The following is a 27,996-nucleotide window of genomic DNA, read 5'->3' as shown; positions in this document are numbered from 1 at the left end:
ATTTATAAGTTGGCACAGGGATAGGCCTTGAAAAACTGAACACAGATCAATCGAGAAAACCGGAAGAAGTTGTGTGGAACTATGAAAAAAAATAAGCAAAATATACAAACTGAGTAATCCATGCGCAAGGTAGGCAACATCAATGAGAGTGTGAGCTTACGAGTGCCGTGGTCTCGTGGTTAGCGTGAGCAGCTGCGGAACGAGAGGTCCGTGGTTCAAGTCTTCTCTCGAGTGAAAAGTTTAATTTTTTATTTTCAGACAATTATAAAAGTTCAGGCACTCACACATAATCAACTTCGCTCTCCAAAATTACAGGACATGTTCAGATTTGCCTGGACATATGCAGGTTTTGACGGTCTACACACGGAAACATTTGAAAACGTAAAAAACATATGTTTTGACAGAGCACAGGGAAAACTGTGTGACTGTGAAACTGTTGCATTCATTTGTTGCAGTTTATGTGACAAACTCTTATGTTTTCATCACTTTTTTCGGAGTGATTATCACATCCACAAGAAAACCTAAATCGGGCAAGGTAGAAGAATCATTTTACCCATTCGCCAAGTGTGCAAGTTTGGTGGGTCGACAACATATTCCTGTCGTGTGACGCACATGCCGTCACCAGTGTCGTACAGAATATATCAGACGTGTTTCCCTGTGGAGGAATCGGTTGACCTTTGACCTTGCGATCAAATGTTTTCGGTTCCTATCGGAGAGGCACGTCCTTTCGTCTACTAATCGCACGGTTTTGCGGTGCGGTCGCAAAACACAGACACTCAACTTATTATAGTGTACAGAGACGTCAATGAATGAACGGACAGATCGTAACTTTGCGAAAATAAAGAAAGTAAAATATTCACTCGAGGGAAGACTCGAACCAAGGACATCTCGTTTCGCAGCTGCTCACTAACCACAGGACCACGGCGCTCCTCAGCTTACATTGTCCTTGATGTTGCCTATCTTGCGCATGGATTACTCAGTTTGTATATTTTGCTTATTTTTTCATAGTTCCACACAACTTCTTCCTGTTTTCTCGATTGATCTGTGTTCAGTTTTTCAAGGCCTATCCACTGTGTCAATTTATAACTAAATCTGAGGGGGGGGGGGGGGGGTGCGATGGGGAGGTTCCCTTGTAAGCACACTGCACAAGCAAGTAGTCGCTCGCAGGGAAATCGCGCTACTAATGCGTACTATCAGCTTCAGTTCGGTGAGCAAGAGCTGCCGGCCGTGGTGGCCGAGCGGTTCTAGGCGCTTCAGTCCAAAACCACGCGGCTGCTACGGTCGCAGGTTCGAATCCTGCCTCGGGCATGAATGTGTGTGATGTCCTTAGGTTAGTTAGATTTAAGTAGTTCTAAGTTTAGGGGACTGATGACCTCAGCTGTTAAGTCCCGCAGTGCTTAGAGCCATTTGAACCAATTTTTGAGCAATAGCCCACACGTTTCTCCGGGTATGCCATAACCAGCTGACGATACTCATTGACGATTAGACCTAGGAGCCACCGAATTGCAGGGTTGTCGATTGCTACATTATTCAGACTATTCCCAGACACTTTCTGTGCGTGCCTGATTGCTCGCAGCAGGAATGTATGCATGCGTCCCTGTGAAGACAGCTTTTATCATCCTGGGAGATGGGCGTGTCCACAAAACACTCATCATGAATATGAAAGAAAACGCTATTAACGAGTATGTTGAAATAAACACACTTGTTCATGTTAACAGTAATCTTAGTGCGTGGGAAATCGTGGTAAGGAAAGCACCCCAAAACATCGCAAATCCACCTCGCCCTGAACAACATCCTCCACACAATGCGGGTTAAACACTTTACTGTCCACTCGACGCCTTCGATCGTTTGAAAAGAGGCAAAACCACAGCTTATCGGATCGCATTACACGCCTCCAATCAGCTTCTGTCTACGTTTTATGTTCTTTGTCTCACTGAAGACTGTCGTGTCCTAACACAGGATAGAGCGAAGAGAGGGCTTACAGTTCAGTCTGCGGCTGTCTAGCGGTTAGGAGCAACTGCAGAAAGACTAACGTCCAATGAGGGCAGGGTAGCTGCTTGGATCAGCGCCAGACACTGTCACAAGACACCAACGAGAGGCGCGGGTCTTGAGACGCGACTGGATGATCGCAGCAGGAGACTCAAGGAATCACAAGTCTGATTAACGCTATTTAATACAAATCAGACTAACTACTACACCGAAGGGTAGTTCTAAACATTAAAAAAAGCAGAGGATGCAGTTGGTTGCACAACAGAAGTTATGTCTGAGTCAGTGGGTCGAGAGCTGACAGAACTAGCAAACATTAGCAACATTGTAAGTGCGAACTTTGAGAGCAGCACTCCAAGTGACAAAAACAGACTTGTCGAAGTTTAACCGAGGCCGCTGACGAGCGACACTGTGTTGGTGTCCCAAGGGTCTCATCGACAAAAGGAGGCCATGACGTTCGGATGATTAATTTTCTTCAAATTTTGTACACGTTTTAATAGCCCATTAGGACAACACAATGTGCAAGTGTTACGGTGTACTTCTCAGGCGATTTTGAGAAAATCACAAGATAAGTTTTACGCGTCAATGCGGACCCGAGCACGAGCTGGCGGCAGTCATATGGTTAGCGTTCGAACTCCGTAATCGGTGGATCATTGGGTCAAGTTTCGCACTTTTTTTTATTTATATTTTTCCCAACACTAGTCATATTATTTCGTACATATTACATTTGAAAGGTAATGTGATAGAAAGACACGTGTATTTGCACGAACTTTCACTGAATTTCGAATGTTATTTAGCTGTTTTCTAATTTTTATTATTACAACAGTTTTTAAGCGACTTTTATTTCTATCGGCAAGTTAAAAGTTGTAACAAGCGCCCTTATACTTGTACATACACTCCTGGAAATGGAAAAAAGAACACATTGACACCGGTGTGTCAGACCCACCATACTTGCTCCGGACACTGCGAGAGGGCTGTACAAGCAATGATCACACGCACGGCACAGCAGACACACCAGGAACCGCGGTGTTGGCCGTCGAATGGCGCTAGCTGCGCAGCATTTGTGCACCGCCGCCGTCAGTGTCAGCCAGTTTGCCGTGGCATACGGAGCTCCATCGCAGTCTTTAACACTGGTAGCATGCCGCGACAGCGTGGACGTGAACCGTATGTGCAGTTGACGGACTTTGAGCGGGGGCGTATAGTGGGCATGCGGGAGGCCGGGTGGACGTACCGCCGAATTGCTCAACACGTGGGGCGTGAGGTCTCCACAGTACATCGATGTTGTCGCCAGTGGTCGGCGGAAGGTGCACGTGCCCGTCGACCTGGGACCGGACCGCAGCGACGCACGGATGCACGCCAACACCGTAGGATCCTATGCAGTGCCGTAGGGGACCGCACCGCCACTTCCCAGCAAATTAGGGACACTGTTGCTCCTGGGGTATCGGCGAGGACCATTCGCAACCGTCTCCATGAAGCTGGGCTACGGTCCCGCACACCGTTAGGCCGTCTTCCGCTCACGCCCCAACATCGTGCAGCCCGCCTCCAGTGGTGTCGCGACAGGCGTGAATGGAGGGACGAATGGAGACGTGTCGTCTTCAGCGATGAGAGTCGCTTCTGCCTTGGTGCCAATGATGGTCGTATGCGTGTTTGGCGCCGTGCAGGTGAGCGCCACAATCAGGACTGCATACGACCGAGGCACACAGGGCCAACACCCGGCATCATGGTGTGGGGAGCGATCTCCTACACTGGCCGTACACCACTGGTGATCGTCGAGGGGACACTGAATAGTGCACGGTACATCCAAACCGTCATCGAACCCATCGTTCTACCATTCCTAGACCGGCAAGGGAACTTGCTGTTCCAACAGGACAATGCACGTCCGCATGTATCCCGTGCCACCCAACGTGCTCTAGAAGGTGTAAGTCAACTACCCTGGCCAGCAAGATCTCCGGATCTGTCCCCCATTGAGCATGCTTGGGACTGGATGAAGCGTCGTCTCACGCGGTCTGCACGTCCAGCACGAACGCTGGTCCAACTGAGGCGCCAGGTGGAAATGGCATGGCAAGCCGTTCCACAGGACTACATCCAGCATCTCTACGATCGTCTCCATGGGAGAATAGCAGCCTGCATTGCTGTGAAAGGTGGATATACAGTGTACTAGTGCCGACATTGTGCATGCTCTGTTGCCTGTGTCTATGTGCCTGTGGTTCTGTCAGTGTGATCATGTGATGTATCTGACCCCAGGAATGTGTCAATAAAGTTTCCCCTTCCTGGGACAATGAATTCACGGTGTTCTTATTTCAATTTCCAGGAGTGTATTTGACTGACAACGAATGACAAGTTTATTCTTGTGAAGATGCTATTAAAGTGCATTCAGTCGTACATCGCACAATTTTCGGAAGCAATATTTACGAAAATGTTCCGTTATGCACCGATTGAATCCAAATAGTCTGAAGAAAGAGAATTTTTTTTCAATACATTATCGAGCTTTGTTTTTCCTTAGAAACTCTGAAGATTTCTTCTACCTGCGAAAAAATTGCATTCATTCAGTGTAGCACCCGCCGCTTTAATTTATGTTTTCCGCCTCTGCATGAAAAATATCATCCTGTATCTTGTATTGTCGAAAGCACATCCGAAAACTAATCGTACATTACTTTCATATTCTGGTATATTCTAACTCATTGTACTATCGAATAACGATATTTACACCTTTATTTACCGATGTTTGACTTGGGCTTTCCAAGCTTATCCCTCGTCCTTGAAAACTGTGCCTGGAAATCGAAGCGTCCAGCTGCAAAACAGTTCTCGGTACCTTGTCCAATTGCGGGTGTAAGGGATTTCGAAAATCACGACAGGCACGAATTCTCGGCAAAGCTAGTTGCGTTTGATCGTTTACTTGTCGATAGTTATAAATATTTGTTGTGGTAATAAAAATTAGCAAACTACCAAATAACATTGGAAATTCAATAAACGTTAATGCAAATACCCGTATCATTTCATCATACTACCTTCCAAACGCAATGCGCATGAACTGACTAGCGTAGAAAAAATATAAATGAAAAGAAAGACAAGACCGCCAGTCGAACCAGCGACCCACCGATTACGGCGCTTGAACGCTAACCACATGACCGTCGCCATCTCGTGCTCAGCGTCCTACTGCTTACCACTTGCACATTATGTCGTCCTAATATACTACTGAAAGTGTACAAAGTCTGAAGTAGATCGGTGATCCGAACGTCGTGGCCTCCCCTTTTGAGAACTCTTCTGAAAGCAAAAAACATGGGTGTTTAAAAGGATTGTGGTAGCTCACCGGCACTTTACAAGTATCGGCCAATCTGTCGTGGGAATCTGCACCTTCCTGATGCCTCTGGCCAACCACGTTTAGGTCTTTCCTCTCCTTCTACACTGTAGGTGGAGATGTTTCTGGCCTTGACATTAAAAACTCCAAGTCTGACAGCAACAACGTACAGCTGAAAACTAAACGTCACTGCCCTTCCTATTATGTCTAGCAACAAAAGTGACTTGTCCCCGCCGTGAGGTCCCTGGTGGTTGGGGAGCGCGGTCCTAAAGTTTTACCAACTTCCCATCTCAATCTAACCTGTGTAAACCCCTGAAGTTGCGGTCCTCAGGGGCAAGTAAACTTGCTGCCTCTGCTAAGACGTAACTATTTGTGCTCATCTTCTACTGGTACGCCTTACAACAGCGTCTGGGCGGTGGACGGCGTTACCATTTTATTCTCTGATGTGAAACTACTCCCATGGGACAGCTGTCCAGAGCGTTTGCAGTTTGCAGGGTTCTAGCGCTACTGTTTACCTCCAGTAACCTAAACGCTAACACATTTGCCTGCTCTCTGCATTATGTCTCTGATTTCGTTTCTTGGAGTGCTCTCGCTGCCTTCCAACAGCCTTAATCTCAACAATGTACAAGTCAATACATGCTGAATATATGATAACAAGTGCAGCTTTATATGCCGCTGTGTGAGCATTTTGCGAGGATCCGACACCAAATGCCCATTGGACGACGTTCCCTTCTCAATGTACGCCCGGAAACTGGTTAATATGGGCCGGCATTCACTGACAGCAGCAGTTTCTGTCGGTCTTGAAACCGACTGTTACTGCCAACGCGTGACGCTCGACTCTGGTCCCTATCGGTTTGGACTTTTTTTTTTCAACCACTGTATTACGCCTTTGTAAACGTCTGCGAGTGATGCACCAATCTTTGTACAAGCGTTGTACAATCCGCGGTGATGTATCAACAAATCGGGCAACTTCATTCGCGGTATGGACATGCGCACATCCAAAAACTACAGCTCATTTCTGCCATGTTGCCACATCTCCACATAGAGCCATCTGGGCTGACAACAGTCTGGTACATAAACGTCATTTCACTGGCATGGACGATGTCAGCAGTGTTCGCGTCACAAGACTGCCAAGATCACCAACAACGCTTCAAAACGATCGGTGAGTTGTTTTAAGGGAGTGACTGACATTTTTTTCCCATCGAGCTTACGTTGAATGTGCAGGTGTGGATAAAAATATGGAAAGACCAAAAACACAGCACATTACAATTCCTAATACGGAGTAGGAAAACATTTGGCATTCAAAACAGCTTCCAGCCGTCCAGCCGTCTCGGAACGGGTAAATACAAGTGCTGTATGATTTTGAAGTGATCTTCTACCATTCTTCCTGCAAAATAGTGACAAGCTGAGGTAACGATGATGGAGGTGGATAGCGGTCATCCGCCCTCCTCTCCAAAGCAGGCCACAAAGGCTCAGTAACAACACTGTGGTGGCCAGAGCCCAGGGCCCACTCCTCCTGGAACCAGGCAGGTTAGCAGGTGACACGACCTACTCCTTCCGAAGTAGCCTAATGGCCTGCACGTAACAGCCCCGAGACCTCTCAGCAGTTTGCGGGCTCATGTCTCAGTCTACGGCAGATTATTTTAGAGTGAACACATCATCCGACGAGCTTGCAGTTTGTCAGTAGAATGGGAGGGAAAACGTTACTTCTGAACGGAAACACCTTCACGTTTCAAAAGAAGTTGATTAATGGTGTAACGCGATGGATGTGCAACGTTAAGGGTAGCAGAAGCTTTATTACAACTGTTTCTGTTGAGGAGTAGGATGCTGTAGAGATTCAAGACGACCACAGTCACGGGGAAACACCTCACGACAAAATTCAGAGACAAGAAATAATTCGTCATCTGAAGAGAAAATCTGCAGAAGTATTTGTGAGAGACCATCAAAACTAATTTGCAATCAATTAAAAGGAGAATATACGCAACATACACCGGTCAGAGATATCGACAACTTTAGTAAATTCCCACGCCCGGGTTCGATTCCCGGCGGGGTCAGGGATTTTCTCTGCCTCGTGATGACAGGGTGTTGTGTGATGTCCTTAGGTTAGTTAGGTTTAAGTAGTTCTAAGTTCTAGGGGACTGATGACCATAGATGTTTAGTCCCATAGTGCTCAGAGCCATTCGTAAATCTGCTTACGAAACTAGGCGGAAAATTGTGCCGAAATTGCCGACGAGTGATGAAGAGGTTCATGGTGTTATCAACACGCTAAATGTGGAAACTACAGGCGGGACACATTTCTTGCTAGAAAATAATGCTGAGAAAAATGTAACATTTTGTTTATCTGAAAACCTTAAAATATCTGATTTGATCCATTATAAATGGTTTTTATAAACAAACCTTAAAATACTTACTCACTGTGACACAATGTATGTTGATGGAACATTTAAGGCTTGTACAAAGTTATTTGTCAGTTGTTTATAATGCTCTGGCTAGGTAATAACCTTATTTTCGAATGTTTTTTTTTCTTTATTGAACGACAAGAAAACTTCATAGTATCAGTATGTCTTTCAAACAGTTGTCGGTAAATGTAATGATCTAGGTCTCAAATTTTCACCATTAACGATGTTTTCAGACTTTGAAGACAGCATAATGCAAGCTGGAAGTGAAGTCCGGACTAGTTTCAGAATGCAAGGAAGCAAATTTCATTCAACTCAGAGCTGATGGTGAAAAATACAAATATTGCGACTTACACATGACTATTACCCAAGAAATGAAATTGGAAGGTTTCTTTCCTGTGTACTCAACTTGCCGATGCTGGATCACCATATGCTTGGTGACTGTTTTGTTGACGATTTCATATCAACGATACCTACATAGAAAAAATTGTAAACTTTTGTGATTACTTAGTGGAAACTTGCATAGAAGAAAATTCACAGTTTCCTCCGTCTGTGTGGGTAGAACAGTAAATGTAATAGTCGGCCGTACTCCTGCAGTCCAGACATTTACAGATTTCTTGAGGTGATGAAGCGAATTCAGCTCGACTCTAAAAATAATAAATTTCTAAACAACCTAGAACAAGGAAAGGAACTGCATATACTTGAAATTCGAGGCACAACAAGTGGCAAATTTCAAAGCTGGGAAAATTTCCTTTAGATGTGCACACACATACTAGGATATAAATGAAGAAACTTTGTGAACATTTTTAAAAATACAAAAAAATTAAATATGTAAATAAACTGATCGAAAAAAAGTCCAAACACCAAGAAGGAGCTAAGCGAGAGAAAAGAAAGTTGGTAGACATCTGGAAGATAACGTCTGTCCAAATTCGCACCATCGCATGAGGATGGAAATCAGGTTTGCTTAAATACACTATGCAACGGCCGCGAGCGTTAGTTAATTGGACGAAGTGAGTTGAACTTAGTCGAGAATGCCTTTAAGACTACGAAGAGGCCATTATCAACACCTCCGGAGTTTGAACGAGGTCGGGTAGAAGCTGATTATTTCTTCCGCGATACTGCAGAAAGACTTGGCAGGAATGTAGCCACAGTAGGCCCTACATGATTGCTGGCAGTGGTGGTCACGGGAAGGTATGGTCGCAAAAAGACTGGGTTCCGAGAGGGAAGACCGTCGTGTTCGGCGTATGGCTGTAGTGCATCGTAGTGCATATGCAGCAGCAATTCGAGCAGCAGTCGGCAGCAAAGTGACACAACGAACTGTTACAAATCGATCACTTCCAAGGACAGCTCCGAGCAGACTCCCTATAACGTATATTCCACTAACTCCATATCACCGCCGTCTGCGACTTCAGTGATATGAGAGCTCATTGGCGGGCAAATGGAAGTCTGTTGTGCTTTCTGATGAAAGCTGCTTCTGCATCAGAGGCAGTGATGGCCGTGTGTTGGTTAGAAGGCCAGCTGAGCACCTGCGGTTAACCTGTCTATGGTCTACACACAACGGACCGACACCTGGAGTTCTGGTCTGGGGTGCGATTTCGTATGACAGCAAGAGCACTCTCGTGGTTATCCCTCGCACCTGACGGCAAACTTGTACCTGTCTGGTGATTCGATCTGCTGTGCTGCAATTCGTGGGCATCATCCCGGGGACTGTTTTCCAAAAGGATAACGCTCGCCCACATGCCACCGTTGTAGCCCGACACGCTCTACGGAATGTCGACATGTCGCCTTCGCCTGCTCGATCACCACGTCTGTCTCCAAGCGAGCACATGTGGGACATCATCGGAGACAACTTCAGCGTCACACATTGTGAGCATTAACCTTACCTGCATTGACCGACAAAATGCAACAGGCATGGAATTCCATCCCAGAAACTGACGTCCGGCAGCTATACGACAAAATGCATGCAAGGTTGCATGTTTGCATTCAACATTCTGACGGTAACACCTGTTATTAATGTACCAGCATTTTACATTTTCAATGGCTTACCTCGCGCTTACATTTACCTGTGGTCTTACAACGTTAATCACGTAAATATCTTACCTAGACAAATGTATTCCCGAAATTTCATTACTCTACATTGCTTATTTCTTGGCGTTGGGATTTGTTTCCGTAGCGTATTTTTGGGGTGTGAATCAGTTCGCCTGCTCGTGGTGCACCCTGGATAACGCTAAAAGAACTGATATTCTCAACTTGCAGTTTCTTTAATGATGCTCGTTTTTAACAACATGGGCTTATTCTCAAGTATTAACAATTTTCATTCAATTACTACTAGAAAGGAAGGTGTATATTATTCTCATGCATCCGTTTCAGTGAGCTACCACCGGATGTCAAAAATCTTAGCGGTAATCCGCGCACTTTTCAATCTAAACTGGCACACTCCTTTTATGGTGTCTAGTATTTCCTAGGAGAAATTTCAGCCAATTGCTGTGTTTCATTGCTGTTGTCCTAATTTATATCCAGCCATTGTACGCAGTTTTTAAGATCTATCTGCACTTGACGAGCACAAAATGAAATCCCGTGTCACATTTAACCATATTCACGATAAAAGCAAAAGTGTTTTACAGCTTCTACTACAAATACATATGCTAGTAAGCTTTGCTTTCCTGCTGTATTCGTAGAAGTTTAGCCTGAAGATAGGCCGAAATGAGCGCTGTTTTCTGGGCAGATAAATCTTGTGGGAAAACGATTACGGTTCCGCGGCCTGGCCACACGCCCGATGAGCTGAAGGACCGTCACCAGCTGCGATAGATACGTCTACCTGCTTTAATCGGGAGGAATGGGTCCCATCCTTTTCCGGACCTCTGAGGACACTGGAGGAACGGGTCCAATTTTTGTGACCGCGAGAGGAATGGATTCTGTGCCCGGTAGCTGGAGGAGATCCAACACATCATCCTCGTGCTCACGCAACCAGTCCTGGACGATGCGAAGTGTGCGAACAGGGGCCCTGTCGTCTTGGAACGCAGCATCAACATTGGGGGATGTACATCGTACCATGGGATGGAGCTGGTCAGCCAAAATGGTCACATAATCCTTTGCAGTAATGGGACCTTACGGAGTAACGATAGAGCCGCTGGAATACCACGATGAGGCTCCCCAAATCATCACCGAACCCCCGACATGTTTCACTCTTGGGACGTGAACTCGACCAGAAATTATAACAGACTACAACAATGCTCAAATGACTCCCTGAGATTGCTCCATAATCTGGGTTTTATGCCTTCGGCACTGACGAGTGGTTGTGGAATTCCAGCTCGCTGACAGGGTTCGCGAATGCGACATTCAGTTCGGCGGTGGCTTTTGCAGCTGACGTCTTCATAATTTTCGTCACAATCCGCTTCAGTGACCGTCTGTCACGATCACTCAATTCAGTTTCCATTCGCTTTTTGACCTATCGGATGATGTTTTGCTACATTCGTTGTAAGCGGTTTAAATTCGGTCACCGCCTCTTAAGGCACCAAACACTTTGGCTACCTAGGCTAATGAAACACCTAGCATACGAGCACAAATTACCCACGTTCGAATTTACTTAGCTCCGACATAATGCACTCAGAACACTGTTATGACAACGACTGACAGACGCAACGTATTGAGGACATTGCACAGGGGCTGTTCGTGTTCAAATACAATAGAGCAACATGTAGGGTTAGCTAATATCAGCATTTATATTCAAGCATGCGCCTGTCGCAGTGTTTGTATATTGTGGTGCAACCCCTGCACGTGTCATTCCACTGTGGACTACGTTGCATGGATGACATTTAACGGTGTGAACCCACGTTGAGCTCACGAGGCACTTAGACTGCTAGAGCGCGGGAGGTCTTGTGGCAGAAAACAGCTGAGGATGTTGACAGTGGTCACCGCTGGCTGTCGTTCCAGTGGGCAGCGACCACACACACACACACACACACACACACACACACTCTAATAGCAGTCGCAGAGGCGGCCCGGCATGCGGACGTTTCTGCAGTTGCGCTGAGCGCTCCAATTAGCCGGTCGCTGGCCCTCTTGCTGATTTGCCCTAATAGTACGGGGGCACCTCGCTGCTGGCTGCGGCCAACTACATTAAAATTGCTACACCAAGAAGAAATGCAGATGATAAACGGGTATTCATTGGACAAATATATTATGCTAGAACTGACATGTGATTACATTTTCACGCAATTTGGGTGCATAGATTCTGAGAAATCAGTACCCAGAACAACCACCTCTGGCCGTAATAACGGCCTTGATATGCCTGGACATTGCCTCAAACAGAGCTTCGATGGCGCGTACAGGTACAGCTGCCCATGCAGCTTCAATACGATACCACAGTTCATCAAGAGTAGTGACTGGCGTATTACGACGAGCCAGTTGCTCGGCCACCATTGACCAGACGTTTTCAATTGGTGAGAGATCTGGAGAAAGTGCTGGCCAGGGCAGCAGTTGAACATTTTCTGTATCCAGAAAGGCCCGTACAGGACCTGCAACATGCGGTCGTGCATTATCCTGCTGAAATGTAGGGTTTCGCAGGGATCGAATGAAGGGTAGAGCCACGGGTCGTAACACAACTGAAATCTAACGTCCACTGTTCAAAGTGCCGTCAATGCGAACAAGAGGTGACTGACACGTGTAACCAATGGCACCCCATACCATCAAACCAGGTGATACGCCAGTATGGCGGTGACGTATACACGCTTCCAATGTGTGTTCACCGCGATGTCGCCAAACACGGATGCGACCATCATGATGCTGTAAACAGAACCTGGATTCATCCGAAAAAATGACGTTTTGCCGTTCGTGCACCCAGGTTCGTCGTTGAGAACACCATCGCAGGTGCTCCTGTCTGTGATGCATGATGCAGCGTCAAGGGTAACTGCAGCCAAGGTCTCCGAGCTGGTAGTCCGTGCTGCTGAAAACGTCGTCGAACTGTTCGTGAAGATGGTTGTTGTCTTGCATACGTCCCCATATGTTGACTCAGGGATAGAGACGTGGCTGCACGATCTGTTACAGCCACGCGCATAAGATGCCTGTCATCTCGACTGCTAGTGATACGAGGCCTTTGGGATACAGCACGGCGTTCCGTATTACCCTCCTGAACCCACCGATTCCATATTCTACTAGCAGTCATTTGATCTCGACCAACGCGAGCAGCAATGTCACGATACGATAAACCGCAATCGCGATAGGCTGCAATCCGACCTTTATCAAAGTCGGAAACGTGATGGTACGCATTTCTCCTCCTTACACGAGTCATCACAACAACGTTTCACAAGGCATCGCCGGTCAACTGCTGTTTGTGTATGAGAAATCGGTTGGAAACTTTCCTCATGTCAGCACGTTGTAGGTGTCGCCACCGGCGCCAACCTTGTGTGAACGCTGTGAAAAGCTAATCATTTGCATATCACAGCATCTTCTTCCTGTCGGTTAAATTTCGCGTTTGTAGCACGTCATCTTCGTGGTGTAGGAATTTTAATGGCCACTAGTGTACATCCACGTACTTGCTCTGCAAAACTTCAAATAACATAATCGAACACAACATTTAAAATTAAATTTTAATGAGATAAGTGCTACTGGTTATCTCTTTCCACAGTCAGAGTTCATATTGGGCTATATGGATGAAAACTGAACTTTCATGACGATGTCGGCGTCAAGTCTGTTGCATTACTTATTTCTTTCTCCACAAATAAGATGAGAATCCTGTTTAACACATATATTTGACTGTCCAGTGCAGAAGTAACAACGCGGCCTTTTCTAACAATTGAGAATATTCACTTTTCAAATAGCACTATAATTCCGCTGGCGGCTTTAATTTAAATTTCTCTTGCAACGATGAATTGGATATCGGTTCGAAGTTTCATATTATTTTATTGACTTGGTCGAAAATCACGGTTTACAATAAACGGGTTTTTAATCCGTAATTCGTCCGATATTTAATCTTCTGCTCACTTGGAAAACTCTGATTGTAGACATTAGAGTGATACGGACTCTTGCAAATGCGGGTGCTCTATGAGACGGAGAAAGTGACGTTTTGAATGGCCTGCAACATTTACGCCCTTTGCAATCCTAACATCCTGTTGAGTTTCCCGTCTTCAAGGTTGTCGTCTGGCCTTGATAAATGGAGCCTTACTCGAATATTCGCTGTCGGTGTCGTCTGCTGCTTCCTATTGACTGTGTACAGATTGTAGGCTGCGAACTGGTGCACTGTTTTTATCTGGGATTGTTATTTCGGGCACCTCCACGGCTTCTACGCCTTTTAACAATGTTGAACGATTTGGGAAGTGCGTGACTGTCGGCTTGCTCATTTGTTCGCCGCAGAGCATTTACTTTGCTGTCTAATCTAGGCGTATTGACGCGCGTTCCGTCGTTAGAGCGCTTGGCAGGGCTGGCCTGTGACGATGGTGGATCCAGATTTTCTTGCCATATCTTCTCTCGGTCGGTCAGCTGCCTATCTGGGATATTTCTGGGGTGGTAGGCCCAAGTGTATACTGTAACACTACTCCTTGGATTGTACTAATTTCCTTTTCGTGCAGTTTGCACATACATGATCTGGCGAATTACAGAGCACTGAAGTCTCTGGCTGTACATTATACGAAATGAAAGCCATAGTTAGGAGCGAGTGGATGAGTTATACTGATATATACGAACGTCTCTGATGCTGTTGTCTACTTTATACCTGAATGAATCGCGCTATTTTTAGTTGTCAACCGAGAATACTATTACAGTGAAATGACTACCCCTAGCTGCACACAGGCGTTGATATAAGTCAACGTGGACAGTTGAAAATGTGTGCCCCGACCGGGACTCGAACCCGTGATCTCCTGCTTACATGGCAGACGCTCTATCCCATCTTTTCTTTTTCACTTCATTTTGTTCTACATTGTTCGTTGAATTTTTTCATGGCGGACGTCTGATGACACTCGTTCAGGTTGTTCGTTGATCCGTTCACTCAGTTTTTTATTACATAGGGTAGATCCATCTGGGCCACCGAGGGCACAGAGGATAATGTGACTGGAGGGACTTTTCTCTGGCATGCCTCCCGTGAGACCCACATTCGCAACTTATTGTCTCGCACTATATTCATAGTGCCTCTGCCCATTATACTCACTACTCGCGGCGTTACCGCCGATTCCCGTAAGTGTTCGGGCACTTGTTTGTGCATCCGCACAGAAGAAGATGGTCAAATGGCCGGTGAGCCTTATATATATATATATATATATATATATATATATATATACGAAGATGGAATCTGTTCTTTCGGACATGTCCGAAAGAACAGACACCGTCTTCATATATACGAGAATGCTATTCCCAACTGTTCAAAGTATCTCGCAACTGTGTCTTTCTGGAATTAGAACGGCGCGTTGAATACTCTCACAAATGTAATTCTTTATTCATCATGCAACAGAATTACACCACTTCCAGAACTGTCAGTATGTCGAAATTTCCTCCTTCCGTCGTTGTCTGTGACCAGTCTTCCACAACAATCGTCTCTGTTGATTTTCTAAAACAGAGAATGTAAAATGAAATCTAGCTGGAGTTCGACCAGGCCGTCCTCGGGTACCTTTAACTCCTGATTTTTTCATACATGAATTTCATAAGCAGACGGGTGTACCACGTTCCTATCAAACAAACACAGAATAGACGTTATGTTGTACGATTCCATCGCACTCACAAGTACTTTTGCAAACGAAGCGTGCGATGATTCACCTAGGCAGCCAGCTTACACCAATCGAGCACTTGTAACACATCGTCCACCGCAGTGAGTCGTGAAGATGGGACTCAGTTAATCTCTGCACTCGTTTGGCGACGATAAATTTTATGAAAATCAAGAAAGTGCCGAGGACATTAGGATAAAATGCATAGAAAACGCCCAACAGTCAACACGCAACACCACGAGCTGCCGGCATGGCGACCGATGTTGCGGCTGCCCCGGACGCAGCACAGGGCGCCGTACCCATGTGGAGCGACCCACAACACTAGACTCAGGAGCGACACCACTTCCTCTTCTCAAATGAGTGCTGGTCCTGCGTTGACTGCGACGACGAATGAACCCGTGTGGGACGGAGCTGTGTAATATACTGATTATTCCTTGCTACTGTAGTGTTTAGAATGAAATTTTCACTCTACAGCGGAGTGTGCGCTGACATGAAACTTCCTGGCAGATTAAAACTGTGCCGAACCGAGACTCGAACTCGGGACCTTTGCCTTTCGCGGGCAAGTGCTCTACCAACTGAGCTACCCAAGCACGACTCACGCATCATCCTCACAGCCTTAATTCCGCCAGTACCTTGTCTCCTACCTTTCAAACATCACAGAAGCTCTCCTGCGAACCTTGCAGAACTTGCACTCCTGGAAGAAAGGATAAAGGTCCCGAGTTCGAGTCTCGGTCCTGCACACAGTTTTAATCTACCAGGAAGTTTTACTGTAGTGTTATCATGAAGCTGTGAAAAAGGAGTACAGGCGCTTCGGGGCGCGGAGGCACAGACGACGCTGAGGGCAGACGAAACTAGGAGAGATATTTTACATGAAGTAAACCGTAAGGGGAGAGCCTTGCGAAAATGCAGGCGCCCCCAGACGCGGTCCCAGGGCGCTAGTTACTTTTCAAGGAATTAACATGTAACGTCATAAGTCGTCTAGACACTGTGGTAGGTTGCCACCGTAGATACTCTGTAACGAACAGGCACGTATTAGCGCATAAAGCCAGCTTGATCTCAGCCCTGAGAACAGCAACGTCAAGGGTTAGAAAACGCCAAAAAAAAAAAAAAAAATAAAAAACCTGTTGCCCTAGCAGTCCCTACTTCGCGAAGCCTGAGGGGCGGGGCTAAATGACGTATAACAATAATGTTGCAAGCCTTATTTGGCAGAGCAGTTACGTTTAGCTTTCAGCTAAACAATGCTAATACCAAATACGGGACCGCTACGGTCGCAGGTTCGAATCCTGCCTCGGGCATGGTTGTATGTGATGTCCTTAGGTTAGTTAGGTTTAAATAGTTCTAAGTTCTAGGGAACTGATGACCTCAGAAGTTAAGTCTCATAGTGCTCAGAGCCATTTGAACCAAATACAGGCTTAGTTACTGCAACTGCATTAACATCCCCGCCTTAGGAGCAGTAGAGGGGACCTAACTAAAACGTGATTGGCAGGCACCTGCAAGAGACCTGCGGGATTGGCTGGGTGGATTTAAGTGAAAAAAACAGTGCCCCCACGCGGCTCTTAACCTGCATTTTCCGCGGAGTTCTCAATCAGACGACCTGGGCGCCGAATCCGCTTCCGTCGACTCCAGCCTCGGTCCAGCTCTGCGTAAGTCTGCTCTCTCTCACTTGGAGTGTCTCAGTGAACAGTGTCACATTCAGTATGTTTTGTTTTGCAACTAAGCTGTTGCCTTAAGATGCTGCTAGTGTTTGCTACTGTGATTAGCATGCACTTCTGGGACTTCTGCACTGGCTTCTGTTGTAACAGTGTTATTCATAATTTTTCTAACCCTAGAACTAGCCTCCAGTGTATTAGTTAGCCCTGTCTGGAATAAACAACTCTTTCAAAACCCTGTTTGTCCAAGAGTCTCCACAACGAGTTCCCTACCGAGGCTCACCACCTGCATTTCTAGTAAGTGCCTGTACCAGTGTTGGCTCAGATAGAAGGAAACGATCAAATGTCTTTTGCCCTCTGCTCTGTACCACTTGGGAGCACAGACTGACCAGTAACCCCTTTTCGCCCTCTCCCACCTATGTCAGGACACGACAGCTGTTCGATTGTAACTAACTATCTTTAATTGTCGAGGCTCAGTGATTGTGCTAGCTGGACTGCTGGTAGCAATTTGGAACTCACGAGCGATTCCTTCCGTTAATTTCGTCCGATTTTGAGGGTTCCGTACATCAGGCGGTAAAAACGGAATCCTTGTAGAGTTAATTTTGCTTCTGCCTGTCTGTCCGACTGTTAAAAACCTATGATATCAGGAGCTGGTGTACGTATAGAGCTGAAATTTACGTCACATGCTAAGGTTTGCGGTCCCTTGGCAGAGTAAAAAAATTGGAATGCCCACGTGAATGCAATCAAAAGATACGGCTATTTATTTCACATATTTTGACACTCGGGGTACTTCCTGTTGTCCTAGAATCATGGAATTTGGCAAGAAGTAAAGTTTCACAGTACAAGTGAAGGAAAAAATGGCAAAATTTGGACCTGTAATCAAGTCACATGAAATAAACATTTTTTTCTCATTTGTTGTCAGACTGTCTGCTAGTCCCTCTGTTAATACCCATTTTGTCAGGAATGAGTAGACGTATTATGTTAAAATTTGTGTTCCATACTAAGATCTATGGCTCCCTGGCGATGTAAAACATTTAATCTTCTAAGTCAATGCAGTCAAAAATAGGGCCATTTATGTTACATATTTTTATACTCGCATACTCACACATCGAAACATACAGGCTACTTCCCATTGGCATAGACACATGAAATGTGGCAAGAAGCACTGTTTCAAACTGCAAGTAAGTAGGTATATCACACGACAAAATGTTTTTTTCTCGTTTGTTATCCGACTCTTTGTCTGTCCGCCCGTCTGTTGCGACCCCTTTTTCTCAGGAACGGATAGATATTATCAAGTTCCAATTTACATCACGTTCTAAGGTCTATTATCCCTTGGCGATGTTTAAAATTTAAGTGTCTTAGCGGTGTTTAAAATTTAAGTTAAAAATATATACCACATATTCTGATATTCGCAAACTCACTCATCAAAACCTATAGGGTATTGCCCATTGACCTAGAATCATGAAATTTTGCAAGAAGCAAAGTTCCATAGTACAAGCAAAGGAAAAGTTCGAAAATTCTTAATATGTAATTATATCACACGAAAAAAATTTTTTGTGTGATTATCGAAAGTCTTGAAATTCCCAGAACCGATATCTTGCCAGCATCATCGGTATTGATAACAGGCGAAAACCTTAAAGATTCCCAGGATGGATGAACTGTCTATATACGTAATTAAGTTTTTAAGGGACCCTCTGTGCGCGAGTCTTACTCGCCTTTATCTTGATTTTTTTTTTTTTTATTTTTTTTTTATTTTTTTTTTACTACAACCATCCTCCACAATGCTCGACGATCCGATCCCTATCCGTCAATACATGACGTCTGCCTGGTCGTCATTTAGTTGTGACTGTTCCTTCGCGTTTCCTCTTCACAAACACATCATCAACAATCGACTTCGGCAGGTTCAGAAGGGTTGAAGTGTCCCCGATGGCCTTGTTACTCATATGACATCCAAAGATCATAAACCACTTTCGAAGTCGCTAAGCTCTCCTAACCGACCGATTGTGCTGTCAGTGCTTCTCTATTGACAACACAATACTCCCTGCCTCGTTTTGTGTTTGCGGATCCATCTGTCGTGACATCAAGTGGCCAATACCACATTACATAGATTGGTGCAGGTACACTGTGAAACAGTTAAAGGGTCAATTTTCGAAACCCCGGTATCCCATTGTGATTCAGAAACCTGAAATTTGGCTGAAAGCTGCCTACAGCCTTCCTCTCCATTGTTATGAAAGCGTGACGCACTGCGCTTCTTCAAACAGCAATTTGTCGCCATGCGCCAAAAAAAAAGGGCGAGAGTTCAGAAGTTCATGTGAGGTGTAAATGGGTTAGTGATGTCACACTGGTACAAAATTTCACAACGATTTTGCCCAGCGCCACCGTGGAAGTGTTACATTATGGGACGGTCGTCGCACCCCGTCTTATCCACATTTTATTCCTACTCTTGACGCCTCTGCAATAGAGGTCATAACAGTGATACCCAGCGTTGAAATCAGGCGGTTTTCTTATGCGTGGCCGAGCAAAACATATCAGACACATGACACACTGCCGTTCAGAATTGACACTAAAAGGTCTCAGAGAGTGGCATGAAGGGCATCACTGAAACCACACCTTTCTTTGGGGCGTTGATTCCATACATTTTTCGGTCGAAAACGACTCTTCCTAGTGCGCTGAGCGACAGGTCGACGTTCTTCACAACGTTTCACAACACTGCTGACATCTCCAGACGACTCAGTCCTTCAGTAAGGAGACGTGGGCCTCCAGTCGCATTGAACGTGATCACACACGTTTTGGAGTGTAGAGCGTACGTAATTTTTGCTCTGATGTGCGAGACCCCTTCGCAATATCTTCAGTCCCACCTACGGATCTTTCTTGGGCACGTTAAAAATGCCCGTTTTCAGAGACGGCCTTCTCTGATTCCTAGGCGCCGGTGTGACAGGCAACCATTTCGACACACCTCAGCTGAGTGACAGTACAAAGACGAACTAGCGTCAGATAGGCGCATGCGAAATCTAAGGGGTGTCGAAAGGGATGCCTGTCAGCCGGCACTTAGGAATCAATGAATGGCTGTCTCTGTACAGGGCATTTCTAAAGTGCCCAACAACGGTGTGCAGGTGACACTGAGGATGTTGGGAATTGTAAGTCTTAGAGGGACCCATTGCTATGTTATTCATTCATTCCTGAAGGTCCTCTCCTCTCGTCATGATTACAGAGCAGGAGGGTGCAAAACAGGGGGGCTGAAAAATCATAATCACCCTCTGTTTCTTCGGATAACGTTCAAATTTCATCGAATGGTTTTGAACAGTCCATAGTGGTTCCATCTTGCACACCAGAGCAAAAATTACGTTCGCGCTTGCGGGCTTTCAAATAGAAAATGTGATGAGTGGCCGTAAACTACGTACCCTCTGACTCATAGTTGAAATATTGAAAGTTTTGGCTGGTTTCGTTGTCTAGGGGCTGGGATACGAAGTTGCCGGATTACAAGCCAAATACTGCTGAGTCTACAGTATACAATATGAATATACACACGAATCGAATGATCGAAGATTCGTATCACTTGGCAATTGCGAATTTTGAATGTGACATAGAAATTTATAAATGAAAGATTGCAATTAAATAAAACCTGCAGGTACTGTTTTAACGACTTTAAATGACGAGTACGATAGCAGAAGAACCTTTAAGAATGCCGTTTATTACTGCAAAACACTTATTGGTGTCTATGGTCCAGCAATTAAATAAAATATAAGTTGAATAACAGGAAAACAGTAGATTCCTACTTCACGTAATTAGTTATGAAGAACATAGCTCGTGAGATATTCACTTCTAAACTCATACTACGTCTTCATTACAGAAGCCACGGAAATCTGACAAGTGCACAAGTCCGCACTACGAAATATTTCTATCTCCCGCAACCACACGCAAACTCCCACTCTCCATCGTAGGTCCTGCGGCCGACCGTCGCTGCTTCCCGTCCAGCACTCCTCCCCCACTTCCATCCAGTCTCCCCATTAATGAGAGCTGTGATTCGCTAGTGCACTCCCCCCCATTTCTTCAAACCAATGCACACTCACAAACATATTGAAACACATACGAAATACTGGATTTACATTCAAATAACTCGACATTAAATAAATATTCCTATGGCTGGACCATAAACACGCTCTAACTCACATTATTAAATAAATAAACAAATCAAATAAACATATATCAAAGGAATAGAAACAAAAGGTAGGCCAGTAGCCTAATGTCTTTGTGCTTCCTAAAAAACAGTAAATATTTAACCAATTTCTTCATGAATAGTACATATCGCAGATAAACAAAGACACAGACGAATCAATATATAGTGATAAGCATGCTGCTACTGGTTTTTCGTGTAACTGTGGAGAACTTGTGGCCTACGCGATCAATAGTGATCGCCCACTTTGACCTTCAATAACTCATGTACTGTTCAACTTATATGCCTGTAGTTCATACCAATTTAGGTTTACACTAATAGCTTTCTAAAGACACGTCGATCGACAAAATCGGAAGAACCGTTTAGATTTCGGAAATTCGTTGCTGGGTGTTACTTGTATGATTTAGTCAGATACTAAACTTTAATAAAGATATTGAAAATCTGATTACAGCATCAGAATTGTCGTACAAATAATGGTAATGTACATGTTTTTTTAAGGTATCATGATTCCTCTGGCTATTATTAATTTCTACATGAACTGTGAAATGTCTGCCATTATGGTTACACAAAGTCCGGCATCTTTGGCAACTCCCAGCATACAAATCTCCTTCATCGACTCAAAGCACACTCCTCGTCACAGTCTCAACATGGAATTCCCAGCCACACGGTCGGCCTGGACCACACGCTGGGGCTACCCCTCTTGCTCCGGCCAATGTCCTGCACCACGTGGCCGCCGACGAGCCGAGAGGCTCCCGCACGGCCACGCCACAACTTGCCCATTACCTCACACGCTGCACTCAAAAGTTTGCTGGCCCACGGTGTCCTTATTGAAGTGCTGAACTGTGTGGAGGTGTTAACTGTCAACAGTGTCAAATGCTGTCAAGAACGTCGTCCTGTCGCCCAGCACACTGCGAACTGTCGTTTTCGACCAGGAAGTGTGTGGGAATCAATGCCCCTGCGCAAGGGATGGTTTCATCGACGATCTTTGTCATCCCCTGAGGCCTCTTCGTGTCAATTCGGAAATGTCCTCCTCGGGCACCCATAAGAAAACTGCGTGATTTCAACGCTGGGCGTTGCGGGTCTGACCTCCATCGCAGAGGCGTCAAAAGAAAGGGTGAAATGTGGCTAAGAGGGACTGTGACGACTTTCCCATCGTGTGACACGTCCACTGTGATTTTGGACAGAATTGTGGTGAAATTTGGTGCCAATGTGACATCAATAACCCACTTTGCACGTCACATGAACTTCTTACCTCCGGCCTTTTTTTCTCATGTGTCGACAGATTGCCGGCCGGAGTGGCCGTGCGGTTCTAGACGCTACAGTCTGGAGCCACGCGACCGCTGCGGTTGCAGGTTCGAATCCTGCCTCGGGCATGGATGTGTGTAATGTCCTTAGTTCTAGGGGACTGATGACCACAGAAGTTAAGTCCCATAGTGCTCAGAGCCATTTTTTTTTTTTCGACAGATTGATGCGTCGCCGACTCCGACTGTGACGTTGCAGGGCGCCACACTGTTACACCATTAGAGGAAGGTTGTTGGCACCTTTAAGCCAATTTTCATGCTTCTAAGGGCGGCAATTACGGGGTTCCGAAAAAGTTACCCTTGAATTGTGTTGCGCATTATACTTTTCACCTTTCAGCAATAACCCCTACTGTCCTACATTAAAAAGATCAGAAACGTATGTCCTCATTTTGTCCTTTAAATAAGTTGGTAGTTCTCCTCTATTAAACTGGGTTTACACTAGCAAGTCGCTTGCAGAAGTTATTGCTGCAAGTTATTGTTAGCCGCTTGCAGCTGTGTTTACACAGCAGCGCAAGAATTAAGCAAGATTCTTCCGCAAGCTCTTTGGCAAGAAACTTGCGTCAACAACTTGCTGATACTGTTTACATATGCTTTCAGTACTACTGCGAGTGTCAGCCGAAGTGTAAAATGACAAGTAGGCGGGTGAGATATGCTGCAGCTCTTGTAATTGTAATGCAAAACGTGAAAAAGAAAAAGAGAAGTATTTAGGTCAGAGAGTAGATAATGAGAAGATCGCAGAATGGTGCCTGTAACAACCTTTTGCAAGAACTTAGTATCGAGAGAATGGATACTTTTGAAAACTTTTGCCGAATGTCCTCAAATGATCTGGAGTATTTGTTGATGTTAATAGCTTCGGTCATATCAAAACGAGACACAAACTTCGGTACTGCTATTTCAGCAAAGGAACGTTTGTTAGTCACTCTATGCTTTATAGCTACTGGTGAGCTACGAATGAAATAGGAATTTCATTTATTTATGTGAAACATACAACCAAAAAATGTTTGAATTTTGAAATCTTTTCTTTGTAGGAGACTCATACAACTCCCTAATGTACTTGTTTCATATTCCCGTCAGCACGATTTCTCTGATCATACCCCCTGTATGTAGAGCCATTTTTAACGTCGTAAAAAGGGAAAATTATTTGAAGGTATGTGAAAACACAACAATGAAATTAAATTTTTATTGAAATAAACTGCATTTTATAGAATGATATGCTTATAAAAATGTTTTTTTCTCTAATGCTCATAAATGGAAAGTGACAAGCTAAGTAAATAGAACATGTAATAGTTACACATCGTCTTTTTCTAGACTCCTAAAACAACAAGCGAGTGAATGCAGGTGGCAAAGGGGTTGTGTCTTCAGGTTATGCTACTTTCTATGTACTTCTTTTGATGTGTCGAATATCGACGAGATTTCATTTAATGCGCTCATCTTCTTCACTCTATCCTTAAAGTCTCGCTTATGCACGTTCCGCATTTCGGGGTAGCTCTCCGTGGCTTCAACAAAATATTCTGTATCCTGCTTCATCCATTCCCGTTTCTCCTCCATTTCTGAAATTTGTTTGCACATAATACAGTTGCATAAAATTAAGTCATCACATTAAGTAAAATGTTAAATATGAGTGTTATGCAGACGACATACTTACTGTAACTTGCGCTTCCTACTTGCAGGAAATAGAAGTAAATCCTAAATGCTGCAAGTTACTTGCGTGGTGTTCACACTGGAAGAGGAAAATGATGTGTCGACAGAAGTGCCGACACAGTGTGATTTGAGGGGACCGCAATGCACGCTATAAACACACGAAGGATGGCGTGAGGTCTGAAACAGGATACGTAATGAATGCTATAAAGAAAAGTACGTAGCTTTTGGAATACTTAACTTTAATCCATCCTTGTTGTATACATCGTTCTTGATGAGACATGCTTTATACGATAAGTATCAATTGCTACGTAAGGCTAAGGGCGCCTTGCTAGGTCGTAGCCATGGACTTAGCTGAAGGCTATTCTAACTATCTGCTCGGCAAAGGAGCGAGGCTTCGTCAGTGTAGTCGCTAGCAAAGTCGTCCGTACAACTGGGGCGAGTGCTAGTCCGTCTCTCGAGACCTGCCGTGTGGTGGCGCTCGGCCTGCGATCACTATCAGTGGCGACACGCGGGTCCGTCATGTACTAATGGACCGCGGCCGATTTAAAGCTACCACCTAGCAAGTGTGGTGTCTGGCGGTGACACCACAGAAAACGTGCAGCAAGTCGCTTCCGCAATAAATTGCTACGGTCGCAAGTCGACTTGGCGATATGTTTACACTCGCAAATCGCGCGGCAAGTTCCTCCGCCCAAGTAAATTGCTGCAATAACTTGCTAGTGTAAACCGAGCATTAGTTGGACCCACCGCAAGCAGCACGACGGTCCCTGTTGCGGCTTTTAGTGTAAGCGTAGCGTAGAGAGGAGGTACTCACACGTGTAGACGGAGCCAGGGACGTACATCTCGGGCTCCCCGGTGACGGTGATGCGGAAGCCGTTGTCGCCGGGGCTCTTGAGGACGGCCGAGTGCTCCGGCCGCGGCTCGCGCGTGCACCGGAAGCCCTGCGACGAGCCGCACATCAGCGCCAGCACCAGCAGCGGCAGCGGTGAGAACCACCGCCTCAGCGCCATCGTCCTCTCTGCAACAAAGGGCGACCGGCTCATAAGGTCGATTCAAGTGGACAACAAAAGAAAGTTAACCAACGTCGCAACAGTTGAAGGTGCGACGCATTACACACAGGGTCAATACACTGTGACATCTATTTGTGGCAGAACTGTACAACATACACATGTCCTCGGGGAAGATCAGTTTGGATTCCGTAGAAATATTGGAACACGTGAGGCAATACTGACCCTACGATTTATCTAAGAAGCTAGATTAAGAAAAGGCAAACCTACGTTTCTAGCATTTGTAGACTTAGAGAAAGCTTTTGACAATGTTGACTGGAATACTCTTTCAAATTCCGAAGGTGGCAGGGGTAAGATACAGGGAGCGAAAGGCTATTTACAATTTGTACAGAAACCAGATGGCAGTTATAAGAGTCGAGGGACATGAAAGTGAAGCAGTGGTTGGGAAGGGAGTGAGACAGGGTTGTAGCCTATTCCCGATGTTATTCAATCTGTATATTGAGCAAGCAGTAAAGGAAACAAAAGAAAAAATCGGAGTAGGTATTAAAATCCATGGAGAAGAAATAAAAACTTTAAGGTTCGCCGATGACATTGTAATTCTGTCAGAGACAGCAAAGGACTTGGAAGAGCAGTTGAACGGAATGGACAGTGTCTTGAAAGGAGGATATAAGATGAACATCAACAAAACCGAACCGAGGATAATGGAATGTAGTCGAATTAAGTGGGATGATGCTGAGGGAATGAGATTAGGAAACGAGACACTTAAAGTAGTAAAGGAGTTTTGTTATTTAGGGAGCAAAATAACTGATGATGGTCGAAGTAGAGAGGATATAAAATGTAGACTGGCAATGGCAAGGAAAGCGTTTCTGAAGCAGAAAAATTTGTTAACATCGAGTATGGATTTAAGTGTCAGGAAGTATTTGTATGGAGTGTAGCCATGTATGGAAGTGAAACATGGACGATAAATAGTTTGGACAAGAACAGAAGCTTTCGAAATGTGGTGCTACAGAAGAATGCTGAAGATTAGATGGGTAGATCACATAACTAATAAGGAGGTATTGAATAGAATTGGGGAGAAGAGGAGTTTGTGGCAGAACTCGACTAGAAAAAGGAATCGGTTGGTAGGACATGTTCTGAGGCATCAAGGGATCACCAATTTAGTATTGGAGGGCAGAGTGGAGGGTAAAAATCGTAGAGGGAGACCAAGAGATGAATACACTAAGCAGATTCAGAAGGATGTAGGCTGCAGTACGTACTGGGAGATGAAGCAGCTTGCACAGGATAGAGTAGCATGGAGAGCTGCATCAAACCAGTCTCAGGACTGAAGACCACAACACATTATGAAATACTCCGATGAAAGCCACTCATTGACGCATAACCAGCACGATTCCCGAAAACATTGCTGTTGTGCAATATAACTGGCATTTTATTCACAGGGGATCTCAAATTCGTTCCATGTTTCTAGATTTACAGAATGCTTCTGACACTTCACAAGTAACTTCTAATCAAATTTTGTGCCTATGGACTATTGTCTCAGTTGTGCAATCGGGCTCGTGATTTCCTGTCAGGAAAGTCACCGTTCGTAGTAACTGACCAGAAATCGTCTAGTGAATCCGAACTAATATCTGCCTTTTTCTAGGAGAACTAAGAACTTTCTAAGAGAATTAAGCACTCTCCCATTCTTAATCTGTATAAACGTTTCTTGAGACAATTTGAGCACCCTCTCACACTGTTTGCAGATGATGGTGAGCCGTGGCAACTGGCGCTAGGTAAGTTCCACTTGCTTCGCTGGTATCGATACTCGGCTGGTCTTTTATCTCTGACTGTTCCGCCTCTGGTTTTCCGGCTTGGTGCGTGGCTGGAGCTCTCTGTCCGGTCGGCGTTCGACGAGGCAACATTGTTTAGAAAGGAAGCCCTCGTCTCCATCCGCTGTGCCTGGGCCTCGCCGTCCTTGTCGTTTGGCCGTGCGCCAGGTGTACGGTGCTGATTAGTCCGGGCCTTCGCGTGCGAAACGGTGGCGGGTTCGTCGTCTTTTGCTGGACACCTTCTCATCGCGTAACTGGAAGCATTAAGTTACATATGGTTCATATTCTGATGTTAACTGGTGAAGATGTGTGAGACTTATGGTGGTATCTGCCAGAGATCAGTTAAGGAAGGGTCTGAACTTGGTTCCACAGTGTCTTATTCTGCTTATTCTGCTTCAGGGCATGTACAGTGCGTGTTATTTTAAGTGGCTTATATGGAACCTTTAGTCTGTTTTAGGACACACTGTCAGGTCTGAGCTTCGCCGGGACTGTGTACGTGTCCAGCAGCTGTAGAATTCAACACGATTGGCTCGGGTTTGGTTTAATCACTTGTTCCAGCAGGATTTGGTATAATTATTTAATGCTGGAGTTTCCTTAAGCCTACTGTAAGTGGTGTCTTAAATTTTTGCTGACTTCTTAGAATACTCTTAATTTTCCAGGATACCCTAGTAAGAATTTGCATTAACTCTTGAGAGCGTAGTTGTTATTGATTATAATCTTGGCTGTGACTGGAGCTTGCACTTATTGGAATTTATTTGTGCTGCAGGGAATTTTGTTAAGCCTAGTTGCGCTCCGGGATCGGTGCTTTTTACAAATCCTTGTCAGGGCCAGTTATGTAGGGTCCAGTCGGATTACACATCCGCCAGTTTCTGCGATACTGTACACGAGTTTTGGGCAGCGAAAGCTCGCGCTGTCTGTCTTCTGCAGTGTTATTTTTTCCAAGCGTCGCTATGGCCTTTAATGCTGCTGTTTAAAGTTAAGTTGCAATTTTAGAGCGATTTCGAGTCATTCCATTTGTTAATTAAGAGAGGCTACCTTTTATAACCATATT

The 27,996-nt window shown here is 45.1% G+C and overlaps 1 protein-coding gene across 1 annotated transcript in view; it reads right to left on the bottom strand.

The window, feature by feature from the left end:
• The window catches only part of LOC126473451 (spondin-1), a 223,431-nt gene that overhangs the window by 88,266 nt on the left and 107,169 nt on the right, over positions 1 to 27,996 (bottom strand). The window contains exon 2 of the mRNA XM_050100507.1: positions 24,948 to 25,151. Coding sequence (XP_049956464.1) covers positions 24,948 to 25,143 — 196 coding nt within the window. The 5' untranslated portion in view covers positions 25,144 to 25,151. The remainder of the gene's footprint in view (positions 1 to 24,947; positions 25,152 to 27,996) is intronic.

This window comes from Schistocerca serialis, chromosome 4 (assembly GCF_023864345.2).
Source record: "Schistocerca serialis cubense isolate TAMUIC-IGC-003099 chromosome 4, iqSchSeri2.2, whole genome shotgun sequence".
Lineage (NCBI taxonomy): Eukaryota > Metazoa > Arthropoda > Insecta > Orthoptera > Acrididae > Schistocerca > Schistocerca serialis.
Note: the sequence above shows the minus strand (reverse complement) of the source record. Positions and strands in the feature narration are given on the sequence as shown.